The sequence below is a fragment of the Dryobates pubescens genome, chromosome 25 (assembly GCF_014839835.1).
Source record: "Dryobates pubescens isolate bDryPub1 chromosome 25, bDryPub1.pri, whole genome shotgun sequence".
Taxonomy (NCBI): Eukaryota; Metazoa; Chordata; class Aves; order Piciformes; family Picidae; genus Dryobates; species Dryobates pubescens.
In genome coordinates, this window is record NC_071636.1 from 16097981 (window position 1) to 16110602 (window position 12622).

At 51.3% G+C, this 12622-nt stretch overlaps 1 protein-coding gene across 1 annotated transcript in view; it reads right to left on the reverse strand.

Moving 5' to 3' along the window:
• Positions 1–12622, reverse strand: part of CABIN1 (calcineurin binding protein 1) — a 121750-nt gene that overhangs the window by 17023 nt on the left and 92105 nt on the right. The window contains exons 29-32 of the mRNA XM_009911029.2: positions 11991–12154; positions 10434–10530; positions 9055–9693; positions 8556–8630 (exon numbers count right to left, since the gene is read on the reverse strand). Coding sequence (XP_009909331.2) covers positions 8556–8630; positions 9055–9693; positions 10434–10530; positions 11991–12154 — 975 coding nt within the window. The remainder of the gene's footprint in view (positions 1–8555; positions 8631–9054; positions 9694–10433; positions 10531–11990; positions 12155–12622) is intronic.

The window sequence follows — 12622 nt, forward strand, 5'->3', positions numbered from 1 at the left end:
AAAAAACTCCTTACAGGATGTCTTGGAGTTACCAACAGCACTTTCTATCCATCTGCTTCTCCTGCACCAGGAGCAGTCAAGCACAATAAAGCTTCTTGCCCACAACCACAGAGTAGGAAGCTGAGCAGCAGTGACAATCCCTTCACTGTCTGTTTCATGTGGTTTCTCATTGTAAGATTTTACTTTGGTTTAGTTTTGGCTTTGTTGTGGCACTAAATCAAACCTGGAGAAATTCTCCTTCCTCCCCTCCCATTAACCTCATTGTGCTGAGCACCTTTCCTAGACCCACTCACCAGCAATACAGCAGCTCTGGTACCCAATGGCTTTAGTCAGCAGGAAGAAAAGGCTGTTTTCTTCCACTGATGAGGATGCTCCTTGCAGCACAACTGCACACAACTCAACTGGATGACAACTCTGTCATCTGCCTCCTTCCTCTCCTTCATTTCAATTGCAGCTTTATCTACTCAAGACTGGATTTCCTTCTGGAAAGTCAGGTGAGGTACTGAAGACCTTGCAGCACTTTTGTCTTTGTGCCCCTGGTATTAGGCACTGATGAGGCCACAGCTTGAGCACTGGGATCAGTTCTGGGCACCACAGGATGGGAAAGACATTGAGGTGAGTGGAAGGTGTCCAGAGAAGAGCAAGGAGGATGGGGAGGGGTTTGGAGGACATCATATGAGGAGCAGCTAAGGGAGCTGTGGGTGTTCACTCTGGAGAAGAGGAGGCTGAGGGCAGGCCTCACTGCTCTCTACAGCTCCCTGAAAGGTTGCAGTGAGTCTGGTGTTGGTCTGTGCTCCCAAGTAAACAGCAACAGGATGACAGGAAATGAGCTGAAGGTGTGCCAGGGGAAGGTTAGGCTGGAGATGAGGTAAAACTTCTTCAGTTGAGAGTGGTGAGGGGTTGGCACAGGCTGCTCAAGGAGGTGGTGGAGTCACCATCCCTGCAGGTGTTCCAGAAGCTGCAGATGTGGCACTTCAGGACACAGCTTAGTGGTCGTGGTGGTAGGGTTATGATTGGACTCAATGTTCTGAAAGGTCTTCTCCAAGCTTAATGATTCTGTGACTCTATGACAACTGTGCTATCAAAGTGGATGGAAGAAACATTTAAGGCTCATTAATACCTAAATGACATGTCAGAGGGAGTGAGAAAAATAGTCTGGAACTGCCATAAATATCTGCTATCTCCTGTGCTGCTCTTTAAAACACTGAACAAGAATGCCCTTTGTTATGAAGCCTGTGCAAAGCTGAAATGTGAGCAGTGAGCATGTGTGTTTGTGTGAACTCAGACTACTTCTGCCTTAGGCAACAAATTCAGTCTCCTTGTTTGTTAAAACACAAGCTCCTTCAGCAGACTCCTCTAGTTTACTCAGCCTCATCATGGTTAATGACCAAAGCTTTTCATGGAACTGCTTGAGAGAGTCCAGCCCAGAGCCACAGAGCTGCTGCAGGCAGTAGGAGCAGAGGAGCCTGAGGGCTGCCCTCATTGTTGGGGATAAAGATGTTCAGGGCTGGAGCCAGGCTCTGCTCAGGGTTGTCCAAGGAAAGCACAAGGGGCACTGGGGGCAAGCTGGAGCAGAGGAGGTACTGCAGGAACAGAAGGGAAAACTTTCTTAGTGTGAGGGTGCTGGAGGCCTGGAGCAGGCTGGCCAGAGAGGTTGTGGAGTCTCCTGCTCTGGAGACATTCAAAACCTGCCTGGATGTGCTCCTGTGTGACCTGCCCTAGGTGATGCTGCAGGAGGGTTGGACTGGATGAGCTCTGGAGGTCCCTTCCAACCCCTAACACTCCCTGATGAAGGAAGGAAAATCCAGGAAAGGCAGCACTGGGACTGGCTTCCACCTAGAAAAGTAGCAGCAAAAGTGCAGGAATTGTTTCCAGAGGTGTTAATGGAAAAAAGGTATTTCCCCCCAGTCTCCTGAAGAGGCATTTCAGTCGAGACGACAGCAGCAGGAGAGAAAAGAAACAGAGCAGTAAGATAAAACCAAACAACAATTTTACCTCACAGACCACCTCACCAAGAGCTGATTTTTTCCCCCTGTACTTGTGGTCTTCAGAGATCCATTTGGCAAACCCAAGTAATGCCACAGGATCCTCACTGATCCTCCCTCTGACACAGCTCAGTGCTTTGGGGCCATGGGGAAAAGCAAGGTGCAAATGTTCCACAGCAGAGGGACTGAAGTTTCCTAATGATGGCTGCTGGCACTGCAACTGTTACACAACATTTCCTTGTTGGCTGTAGATGATTCCTGTGTCTGCAGCTCAGCATCCCTGGGGCATGGGAGTCAGAGCCCACCTAACAAACCCTGGGAGCTGTCAAACCACTCCAACCTCTGGTCCATGTTCAGATTTCATTGACCTGTGCCTCCTTCCCGCCCACCCCTCAGTCTCTCTGCAGCCAGGTCTGAGAGAAATCTCAGTTGGGAGTTTTGCCCAGGGCACCTTAGAACCAGCAGCAATATCCATGAGCCAACTTCTGCAGAATCTTCTGTTCCCTAAGACTGCAGCTTTATTTCCTGTACTTCACAGAATGGGTTGGGTTGGAAGGGACCTTAAAGCTCATCCAGTTCCAACCCCGTGCCATGGGCAGGGACATCTCCCATCACCCCAGGTTGCTCAAGCCCTCATCCAGCCTGGCCCTGAACACCTCCAGAGAGGGGGCAGCCACAGCCTCCCTGGACAACCTGTTCCAGTGTCTCCTCACCCTCACGATCAAGAACTTCTTCCTACTCTGCAGTCTCAATGTGCCCTCCTCAAGCTTCAATTCATCGTCCCTCATCCTGTCACTCCCAGCCCTTGTCAAAAGTCCTTCCCTAGCACTCCTGGAGCCCCTTCAGGTACTGGAAGGCTGCTCTAAGGTCTTGCCAGAGCCCCAACACTGCCAGCCTGTCCCCACAACAGAAGTTCTCCAGTCCTCTGATCATCTATTGGCCCCCTCTGGATCCCCTCCAGGTCCTTCTGGTGCTGGGGGTCACAGAATGGGAGGCACTGCTGCAGGTGGGGGGTCTCAGCAGAGCAGAGGGGCAGAATGCTCTCCCTGTGCTGCTGCTCTCCCTGCTCTGGATGCAGCTTGGCACACAGCTGTGTGCAGAGCTGCCAGGGACCACTGCTGGCTCCTGGGGAGTTTGTCACCAACTGCCACCCCCAAGGCCTGCTCCTCCAGACCACCAGATGACAGAAAGCGATGAAGACATGATTCAACTGCACTCCAGCCCAACAGCATCCTCCTCTTGCACAAATGCACGCAGGGGCTTTAATGTCCTGCTCTCTACCGGCAGCCATACGCCAGCAATGCTTCCCTACACCAGAACATTGGTAGTGGACCAAGAGAGGTGAAGCCACAGGATGAAAAACATTGACAGACAAAGTAACAGATAGAAAGTGACTTTTCCTTCCTTCATCTTCACTTAATGATTGCTTTCTGCAGGAGACAGGAGGAGGAGAGCTGTTAATTATATCAAGAATACACCTCCAGGATAGAGTGAGAGGGGGATGCCATGGCAACTGGCAAATGCAACAGTGAACAGAATGGTCACCCTTTGGTAGGAGTGAGACCATGAACCAGCTTGTCCTTTTGTCCCCCCCCTACCCCCACCTCCTCCTTCCCCCCTGTCCTTGCCTTCTCTCCTGCATTAATAAAGCACACAGACAACACAGGAAAAACAACTTTTGCTGTAAGCAGCCTCTGACGTCTTGACATGCAGGAAGAAAAGATGAAAATTAGCAGCATGTGGGTGGAATGAAAAGGGAGGAGAGGGGGAAAGACACAGGGTGGAACTAGAGGGGAATATTTTCTAATTATTTAATATTGTATTTATCTCCTCCCATCCCCAGCACAGGGCCTTCAGAGGAGGATTTTAAGCTGCTTCTTGAAGAGAACAGCTTGGTGGGCAGCTTCGGGGCAACGGATGGTCCTGAAGTGAGAATTCAAGAAGAAGATGCTCTAAACACTGCAGGCGGCCCCACCAGGCCGCCCCACCGAGCCCCCCTACTGAGCCCCCTGCAGGCGGCCCCACCAGGCCGCCCCACCGAGCCCCCTGCAGGCTGCCCCACTGAGCCGCCCCACCGAGCCCCCCTACCGAGCCCCCTGCAGGCTGCCCCACCAAGCTGCCCCACCGAGCCACCCCACTGAGCCCCCTGCAGGCTGCCCCACCGAGCCCCCCTACTGAGCCCCCTGCAGGCTGCCCCACCGAGCCGCCCCACCGAGCCCCCTGCAGGCTGCCCCACCGAGCCCCCCTACCGAGCCCCCTGCAGGCTGCCCCACCAAGCTGCCCCACCGAGCCCCCTGCAGGCTGCCCCACTGAGCCGCCCCACCGAGCCCCCCTACCGAGCCCCCTGCAGGCTGCCCCACTGAGCCGCCCCACCGAGCCCCCTGCAGGCTGCCCCACTGAGCCGCCCCACCGAGCCCCCTGCAGGCTGCCCCACCGAGCCCCCCTACTGAGCCCCCTGCAGGCTGCCCCACCGAGCCCCCCTACCGAGCCCCCTGCAGGCTGCCCCACCGAGCCCCCCTACCAAGCCCCCTGCAGGCTGCCCCACCGAGCCCCCCTACCGAGCCCCCCCCACCGAGCCCCCTGCAGGCTGCCCCACCGAGCCCCCCCTACCAAGCCCCTCCAAGTTTGCTGCTTGAAGAAAAGGGAAAAGCCTAGAGCCTGTGTCACTGCAGAGCTGACTTCATTGCACAGCACAGGGGGAAATCCACTGAAGTGCCCTCTAGCTTCTCTCACATCCCTTTTCTCCTGCACCAAGTCAAATGTCACATTCACTGTAAGGTCCAACATCACCAGACTGATGCTCAAGAGCAAACCCAGGCACCTATGAGGCTATGTGCAGTTGCAGATCCCATACTGCCAGTCCATCAATTATGATGCCTAGGGGGTCAGTAGGAGGCTGTGGGTGAGACTATTCACCAGCAGCCCTGGGAAGAGTTAAACACTGGTGAAAGGAGAAAACAAGACCTCAGTGAGGTATTTTGGAAGTGAAGCAGGGCAGTAACACCAGCACTAAACCAGAGCCTTTCCTCCACAAACTGCTTTCATATTACAGGAGCAGCTCAGGGATGAGCCTGGCAGCTCACCAGGAGCCCAAAGCCAAGGCTGGTTTGCACAACCTGATTGTGCCTTTGTGTTTGTCATCAAATTCACTTTGTTTTGATTCTGGTGGCAGCTTCTTCATGAAACATCTTGGAAATTATATCTGACACTGAAAGCTGCTGGGAAGTTTTGACTGCAGGTTTGGAGAGGGAAACAAGAAGAGCAATGGGAGCTGGGCAGTGCCCAGCGTCCAGCAGCAGAAGGGGGTTATGGATGGGTTCCTTTGGAAGAGGCAAGGGAAGGGTGAAGTGGAGAATTTGACCAGGCAGAGCTTGAGGGTTGGCAGCTGGAGCATGAAAGGGTGGCTAAGTTTTTCTTTTCTCTCTCTCTTCAGGGATGGAGCTGGTCCCAGAGCAGGGATTTTTCTAGCTGGGGCAGCAGCGAGTCTTAAATAACTCAGCAATGGTTAAACAGTTCCTGCTCATGGCATTTGGCTTCTCAGTGTTACACAGCATCTAACACACTGCAGCTGCTACAACACTACCCAAGCCCTCCAGGGTCACCACACAGGACTAGAGACTTCATGGCATTCTGGAGCTTTGCCTTGGAACACCCTTGTGTTTTCAGAGGTGTTAAATCCAGCCCTGTGTGCAGTGTTTTCAGCTCCTTGTCTCATCTCAATTCAGCTTTTAGACTGGTGATGGACAGGGCACCCTAACACACAACCACAGAGTTTCCCCTGGCCTCTTCAGGCCACCACTGAGGGCAGTGTCAGCACTGGTGAAAGCTGTAATTCTGGTACAAAGGCATTAAATGGAATAGCCACAGTAACAAAAAATACCTTTGCAAACTGGCAAGTCAAGAACAAAAGAAGACAGATGTGTTCTTGAAGCACCTCTCCATGCATTGATAGAATATTCTGTGCTCTGTGAAGCTTCCTCCTGGCTGGTGCTGCAATAACTTTCCCTTGCTGACACATCCTCAGCAGTATCACAGACCTCATCATTAAGCAGAAAAATAAAGAACTGAATATGAGCAATTTTAGGCAGCCAGTGGAAAAGGCTTATCAGAAAGTCTCTAATTATCTAGGAGCCTCACAAGTGCTGTCTGCCAGCACATACCCTCCATGGTCCTCAGGACTACACACTGAAGGGTAATGCTGTGGCAAGGTCAGAGTAGTCTGCCTCTTCATCTTTCATTCTCCCTCATTGAGGTCTCCTTGGTATTCCATTTCCAGGGACCATTAATTTCATATGAAAATCATAGTTGACAAGACTAAAAATACACCTCCTAACTCAGACCAGGAGCAGACTGTTTTCAGGATCTCTGCACATCTTTTGGATCATCATCATACCTCCCTGGAGATGTTCAAGGACAGAGTGGATAGGGCCTTGAGTAACCTAGTCTAGCTGAGAGGTGTTCCTGCCCATGGCAGAGAGGTTGGATCAGATGATCTCTAATGTCTCTTCCAGCCTAAGCCTTTCTATGATTCTCAGACTGAGAAAAACCTGGTTGATAGTAGACTGAACATGAGCCAGCAGCATGCCCAGGTGGCCAAGAAGGCCAATGGCATCCTGGCCTGGATCAGGAACAATGTGGCCAGCAGGAGCAGGGAGGTCGTTCTCCCCCTGGACTCAGCACTGGTTAGGCCACAGCTTGAGTCCTGTGTCCAGTTCTGGGCCTCTCAGTTTAGGAAAGATGTTGAGTTGCTGGGAGGTATCCAGAGGAGGGCAACAAAGCTGGGGAGGGGTCTGGAGCACAGCCCTGTGAGGAGAGGCTGAGGGAGCTGGGGTTGCTTAGCCTGGAGAAGAGGCTCAGAGGTGACCTTACTGCTGACTGCAACTACCTGAAGGGAGGTTGTAGCCAGGTGGGGGTTGGTCTCTTCTCCCAGGCAACCAGCACCAGAACAAGAGGACACAGCCTCAAGCTGCACCAGAGGAGGTTTAGGCTGGATGTTAGGAAGAAGTTCTTCCCAGCAAGAGAGATTGGCCATTGGAATGTGCTGCCCAGGGAGGTGGTGGAGTCACTATCACTGGAGGTGTTTAGGAAGAGACTGGATGAGGCACTTGTTGCCATGGTTTAGTTGATTAGATGCTGTTGGGTGATAGGTTGGACTCGATGATCTCAGAGGTCTTTTCCAACCTGGCTAATTCTGTTCTATTCTAAAAGAAAGAGCACCCTTCAGAGTGCTGCTTGACCACAAAGTGAATTCAACTCTGCTAGCACTTTAGCTCCCAGTAACAGTGACCACTGCTGGAGAGCCACTGCAGTCCATCTTATGCACGCCTATCAGAAACCCTGCTCACATATAAGAGCTTAAATAGAAAACGACAAGAAGAGGAGGGAAGGCTTTTAGCCACCACTGGTCTCACATCCCCTGTGTCAAACGACCACACAGATGCCTGAGCCAGAAGGCAGCAGCATGGACCACACCAAAGGGAGAAGCAATTCTCACTCCAAAGTGCTGATCTATCTGTGCTCTGTTCTTAGGCTGTTTGCAAAGCAAAGACAGAAAGGTGGAATGGTTTGGGTCGGAAGGGACCTCTGAAGTTCATCCAGTCCAACCCCCTGCAGTCAACAGGGACATCCTCCACTAGATCAGGTTGCTCTGAGCCTTGTCCAGCCTTACCTTGAAGATCTCCAGGGGTGGGGCCTCAGCTACCTCCCTGGGCAACCTCTTGCAGTGCTCCAGCAGCCTCATGGTGCAGAACTTGTTCTTTACATCCAATCTCAATCTGCTCTCATTTCAAACCACTGCCCCTCGCCCTGTCACTGCAGGCCTCTGGGAACAGTCCCTCTGCAGCCTGCTGGTAGGAACAGAGATTTTGCACCAAATGGTATTTTCTCTTCTAGTCAAAATCTGATGAGCAGCTGCTGCATGTGCTGGTGGCAAAAATCATGGGAAGTGAGAGATCAGAAAATCCTTTGGGGACTTCAGCTGATGGTTTGCTGGGAAAATGAATGACCACAAGCCAGGTAATCCATCCAGTCCTCCACTTGGATCAGATGTCACACTAAGGACTGGTCAATAACCATCCCTCCAGAGCTCTGTAATTATTTGCTGGATAAACCCAGTGACTAAAAGCTAAAAATCAAACCGAGGAATTTGAGCTAAAAATCAGATTCACAGCCATGCAGGTCAAGAGAAGATCTTTGGTATCTCTGCTGGCAGGGGAAGAGAGGATGAGGTTGACAGCCCTCAGGGAGCAGAGGGAAGCAATCACCATCTGTGAAATGCTGAGGAATGCTGTGGCCATGAAGTGCAGCATGCCAGAAATATTTCAATTTGCAGATTGTTTGGGGCTTCCCCCAAAAAAAGCTTTTGAGCACACACACTGTCCTTCAGGCCTGGCAGACATAGCAAAGACACTAACAGAAGGGATGAGCTCCCTACACTCGGGTGCCCCAATCCATCTCAGGTGCCAGGCACATGAGGGAAGCAGGGATTTGCTGCAGACACTGAAAGACCTGGTAGCACAGCCCAAGGAATGAAGGCTTGTTAGGAGGAGCCAGGGATATAACAGAGCTTACCTGCTTTTGTGCTGCTGCTCCCATGTGCACCTGGCAGAACTTGACTGCCTGTTCAAGGGCTGCTTCTTCATCCACCTGAACACATAATCACAGCTGATGACGTTGTAATTACTTAGCTCATCTATAAAAGCTAATTAAATCCAGGTGAAATGGGGATGTAGCGCATGGGAGTAAAGGGGAGAAGCAGCACTGCAGTGACCCTGGGTGACTCAGGAGTACACATTCAAAGCTGCCCAACTCTCAATTCAAACACTGAGCACACCATTGGTGTTAGAGCTAGTAACTGATTTCAGAAATGGAGCTGCTGCACATGGAGGGTCCTACCTCCCCACCCTCCTTCCATGCAGTAGTGGTCTTGTCAAGAGAGAGGTTCTTTGGGAGATACTCAGCCCCCCCAGCTTTGGAAAAGAGATAGGGCCAATGTGATACTGTTTGGTCTCTTACTCTACACTCCCAGCAGAGGCCCTACAGAAATGGCAGTGAATCTGAAGTGCTTTACCTGTTTAATCAGCATGTATGTCTCAGACATGATCTTCTCAATTTTACCGAGGTCATAGGCCATAACCTTCTGGCCTTGCTGCCACACACGGTAAGCATCCAGCAGAAGTGTCTTCCCAGATTCCACATCCTCCAGTAACTTCCTCTTCCTGCTTGACCTCTGGACAGGTTCTTCTGTAGGTGCTGCCTGAACTGTTCCTTTAGCTGCCTGCTGATGTCTGGAGCTGATACTGAGCTCTTCCAAAGAGAGCTCTGGAGCCCTGCTCTCTGGAGCTCTCTCCTTTGAGTTCCTGCCAGGCTGGACCCGGTCTGGCTCGCTGCGTTTGCAGCAAGAATCATTTTTTTCAGGGTCATTGAAATGTCCATCCAGATCCATAGGCTCAACTGAGCCAGGCCCAGGGAGCTCTTTAGTTTCCTTGTCATTCTTGTCCTCTTGTTCCAATAAGTCCATAGCATTGGGAATTTGTCCCTGGGTCACCTCCTTGACTCCGTTCTCAGTCCCATGCACAACTCCATCTGCTAAAGCTGCCTTTTTGGGCAGGACATCCTTCCCCTCTTCAGCACTGGCTTTGTTAGAGACGTCTGTGGTCATCCTTCCTGAAGCAACGTTAGGAGACTTGGAACTCTGATCTTCTGAAACCTGAACAGAAGTAGTCATTCCTCTCTGTTATGATGGAAATCAGAAAGCATCTGAGCACAGCTATGACTGCCAGGAGCAGTGACTGTGGGTACTTTGAGACTACTGCCCCTGCTGAAGACAACACTTATTCTGTGTTCACTCTTATTAGCTCCCAAGTATCAATTAATAAGCCAGGAGCCTTACAATTTAGTATTTTAACCCATGGAAACACCACAGAGAACGTGACAGCACAGGCTGACCCAGAGCTGCAGTGAGGTTTTTCTCCCCTCACTACTTCAGCCTACACTAAATGAAATCCAGGGTTTTAGTACCACAGAGTCTTCTTCCTGAGAACTGAAATCAACACTAGACCTGTTTCTTTTGGCAGTTTCAGATCACAGAATGTTAGGGGTTGGAAGGGATCTCCAGAGATCATCCAGTCCAACCCCCCTGCAACTGGATTCTATGGTCCTGCTCTGGCAGGGGGGCTGGACTCGATGATCTTGGGAGGTCCCTTCCAACCCGTAACATCCTGTGAGCCTGTGATCATGAGGGCAGAGTAGAGGGGCAGGAGAACCTCTCTCCACCTCCTAACCACAGCCCTTCTAATCCACTCTAGGATGCTCTTGGCCTTTGTGGCCACAAGGGCACACTGCTGGCTCATGGACTTCTTTCCTGTCCACCAGGTCCCTTTCCCCTACACACGGTTCTCCAACAGTTCAGCCCCCAAACCCATCCTGGCCCCAGGGGAGGCTGCTTACCCTCGTCAGGTCTCCGAGCGAGTCCTCCAGCACCTTCACAGTCAGCACAAAGGCTTGCTGGGCCAGCACCTGCCGGTCTGCATCACGCAAATACTTCCTGTGCCACAGCAAGGGAACACAAGTCAAGCTAACTGCCAACAGCCTCAAGCAGTTACCTTCCAGTTCAGGTCTGTTTGGAGCTGTGCCAGTGTCTTTGCTCCTGTTTAGTGCTCGATCTGCAGGACTCTCTCCAGAGCTTTGTGCAGATCGCTGCAGCCTCAGTGCCTCCTGACCCCACGCTTTAGACCACTGCCAAGGAAATCATTTCCAGCCATCGACCCCCCAAGCTAATTGAGTTTGGTGGAAAAAAAAACCCCGAATTTCTGGTTCAGAATTGGCTGGGTTTATGGAGAGGGCTAAGAATCAAGAATTTAGAAGGGTCTTATTTCAGTCAAAGCGCCAACATTCCCTCTCTGCAGTCTCCAATTGGTAACCTGAGGGCTGGCTTGTCAGACAAAACACACACCAATTCTGACTCTTTCTTAGCTTAGTAGGAACTGAAGTTCAGCTCCAAGCACCCGTCTTTAAAATGCACTTGGGTAGAGGCACAGCCCAGCCACACCCAGCACATTTGCATTCAGAAATTCCTGCAGGGACTGCAGCTCCCCACAGCTGGCACTGCCTGACCCCACACAGCCAATTTCTTGTTTGGCAAATTCAGTCTAGACTTATAAATAACAGAATATTTTTAGTACAACTATGGGCTTGCTTGGGACAGAATTTAAACCTTCTATGGTCCAGTACCCCTGATATGCTAAAAGTCAAAGTATTTTTGGCTTCAAGCTTGCTGAACACATGGTGACACATTCCCAGACATGCCAGGATCTGTGCAAATTCACAGGCACTCACGCTCAGAAACACATGAAGGAACCTTCAGTGCTTCCAACTTATTGCCATCAATCAGCCAGTTCAACTTCTCAAGCATTTGCCAGAAACTGATTTCAACATTTCCCCACTCAGCAAGCCACCAGAATTTCACATCCTTGGCTTCCATGTTTTCCGTAGGTATTTATTTTTGTCTCCCCATTGATAGGAGCCTGTCTTTAGCTCACGTTAAATGGCTTCTTTTCTTCTTAAATAAGGTTAATGCAATTAACCTGAATAGGATAAGCTTTTAAAATAGCATCAGCTGCCAACAGACACATAAGCATTGTTCAGTCACCAAGGATTACAGGAAGGCAGGATGCCTGGGCCCTGACCTCCCTCTCCGGACACAGCTCTTATGCAAGAGGCCAGCAGAACGGTGCAGGAGTCAGGATGCTCTGTGTCACCAGCAAGTCCCTCCACATGGCAGAAAACCTCTGCATGGCTGCTCTTGGCTTTCAAGAGGCAGGCACAGAAGATCTAGATTCTCATCGTGGAAGTGTGATCCTGGCAAAAGGCAGCCACCCTCCCACTGGATGCTCAAAGAAATCTTTTTTCCCTAAAGCAACCTCATCTTTAACTGAGACAGCAACACAGGGAACCAAAACACATCCCAAGCTTCCCAGGCAATAGATTCAAACGAATGTGTCATACTTTCCCTGGTCAGGGGTCCTCTGCAGCATAGATGAGACTTTCAGCAAGGTGTTGTAGTCCTTGAGCTGTGCCAGCACGTCCAGCAGCAGCACAATGGAGCGGTTCATATGAGAGGCAAAGCTGCCTGGGCGGTCGATCTCATCCACTGGGATGCGCCAGATGCCCTGCAGACAAAGGAATAGAGCAAACCCCTGAGCAGGCATCCAAGGGGTAAGGACAGAAACCTGAAACAGTGGGCTGGATTCACAACTTCACCGAGGAGCTGGGGAATATTGGGTGGCCAAATGCTGTGGTCCTTCAGACAGGGAGAGCTGGATTTGAAGTCACAGAATCATAGAATGTTAGGGGTTGGAAGGGACCTCCAGACCTCATCCAGTCCAACCCCCTGCCACAGCAGCATCACACCTAGAGTAAGTCACACAGGAACACATCCAGGTGGGTTTGGAACGTCTCCAGAGAAGGAGACTCCACAACCTCTCTGGGCAGCCTGCTCCAGGCTTCAGCACCCTCACAGTGACAAAGCTTCCCCTTTTGTTCTCCTCACACCTCCAGCTTGCCCCCAGTGCCTCTTGTGCCATTCTTGGACACCCCTGAGTAGAGCCTGGCTCCAGCCCTGCACATCTTTATCACCA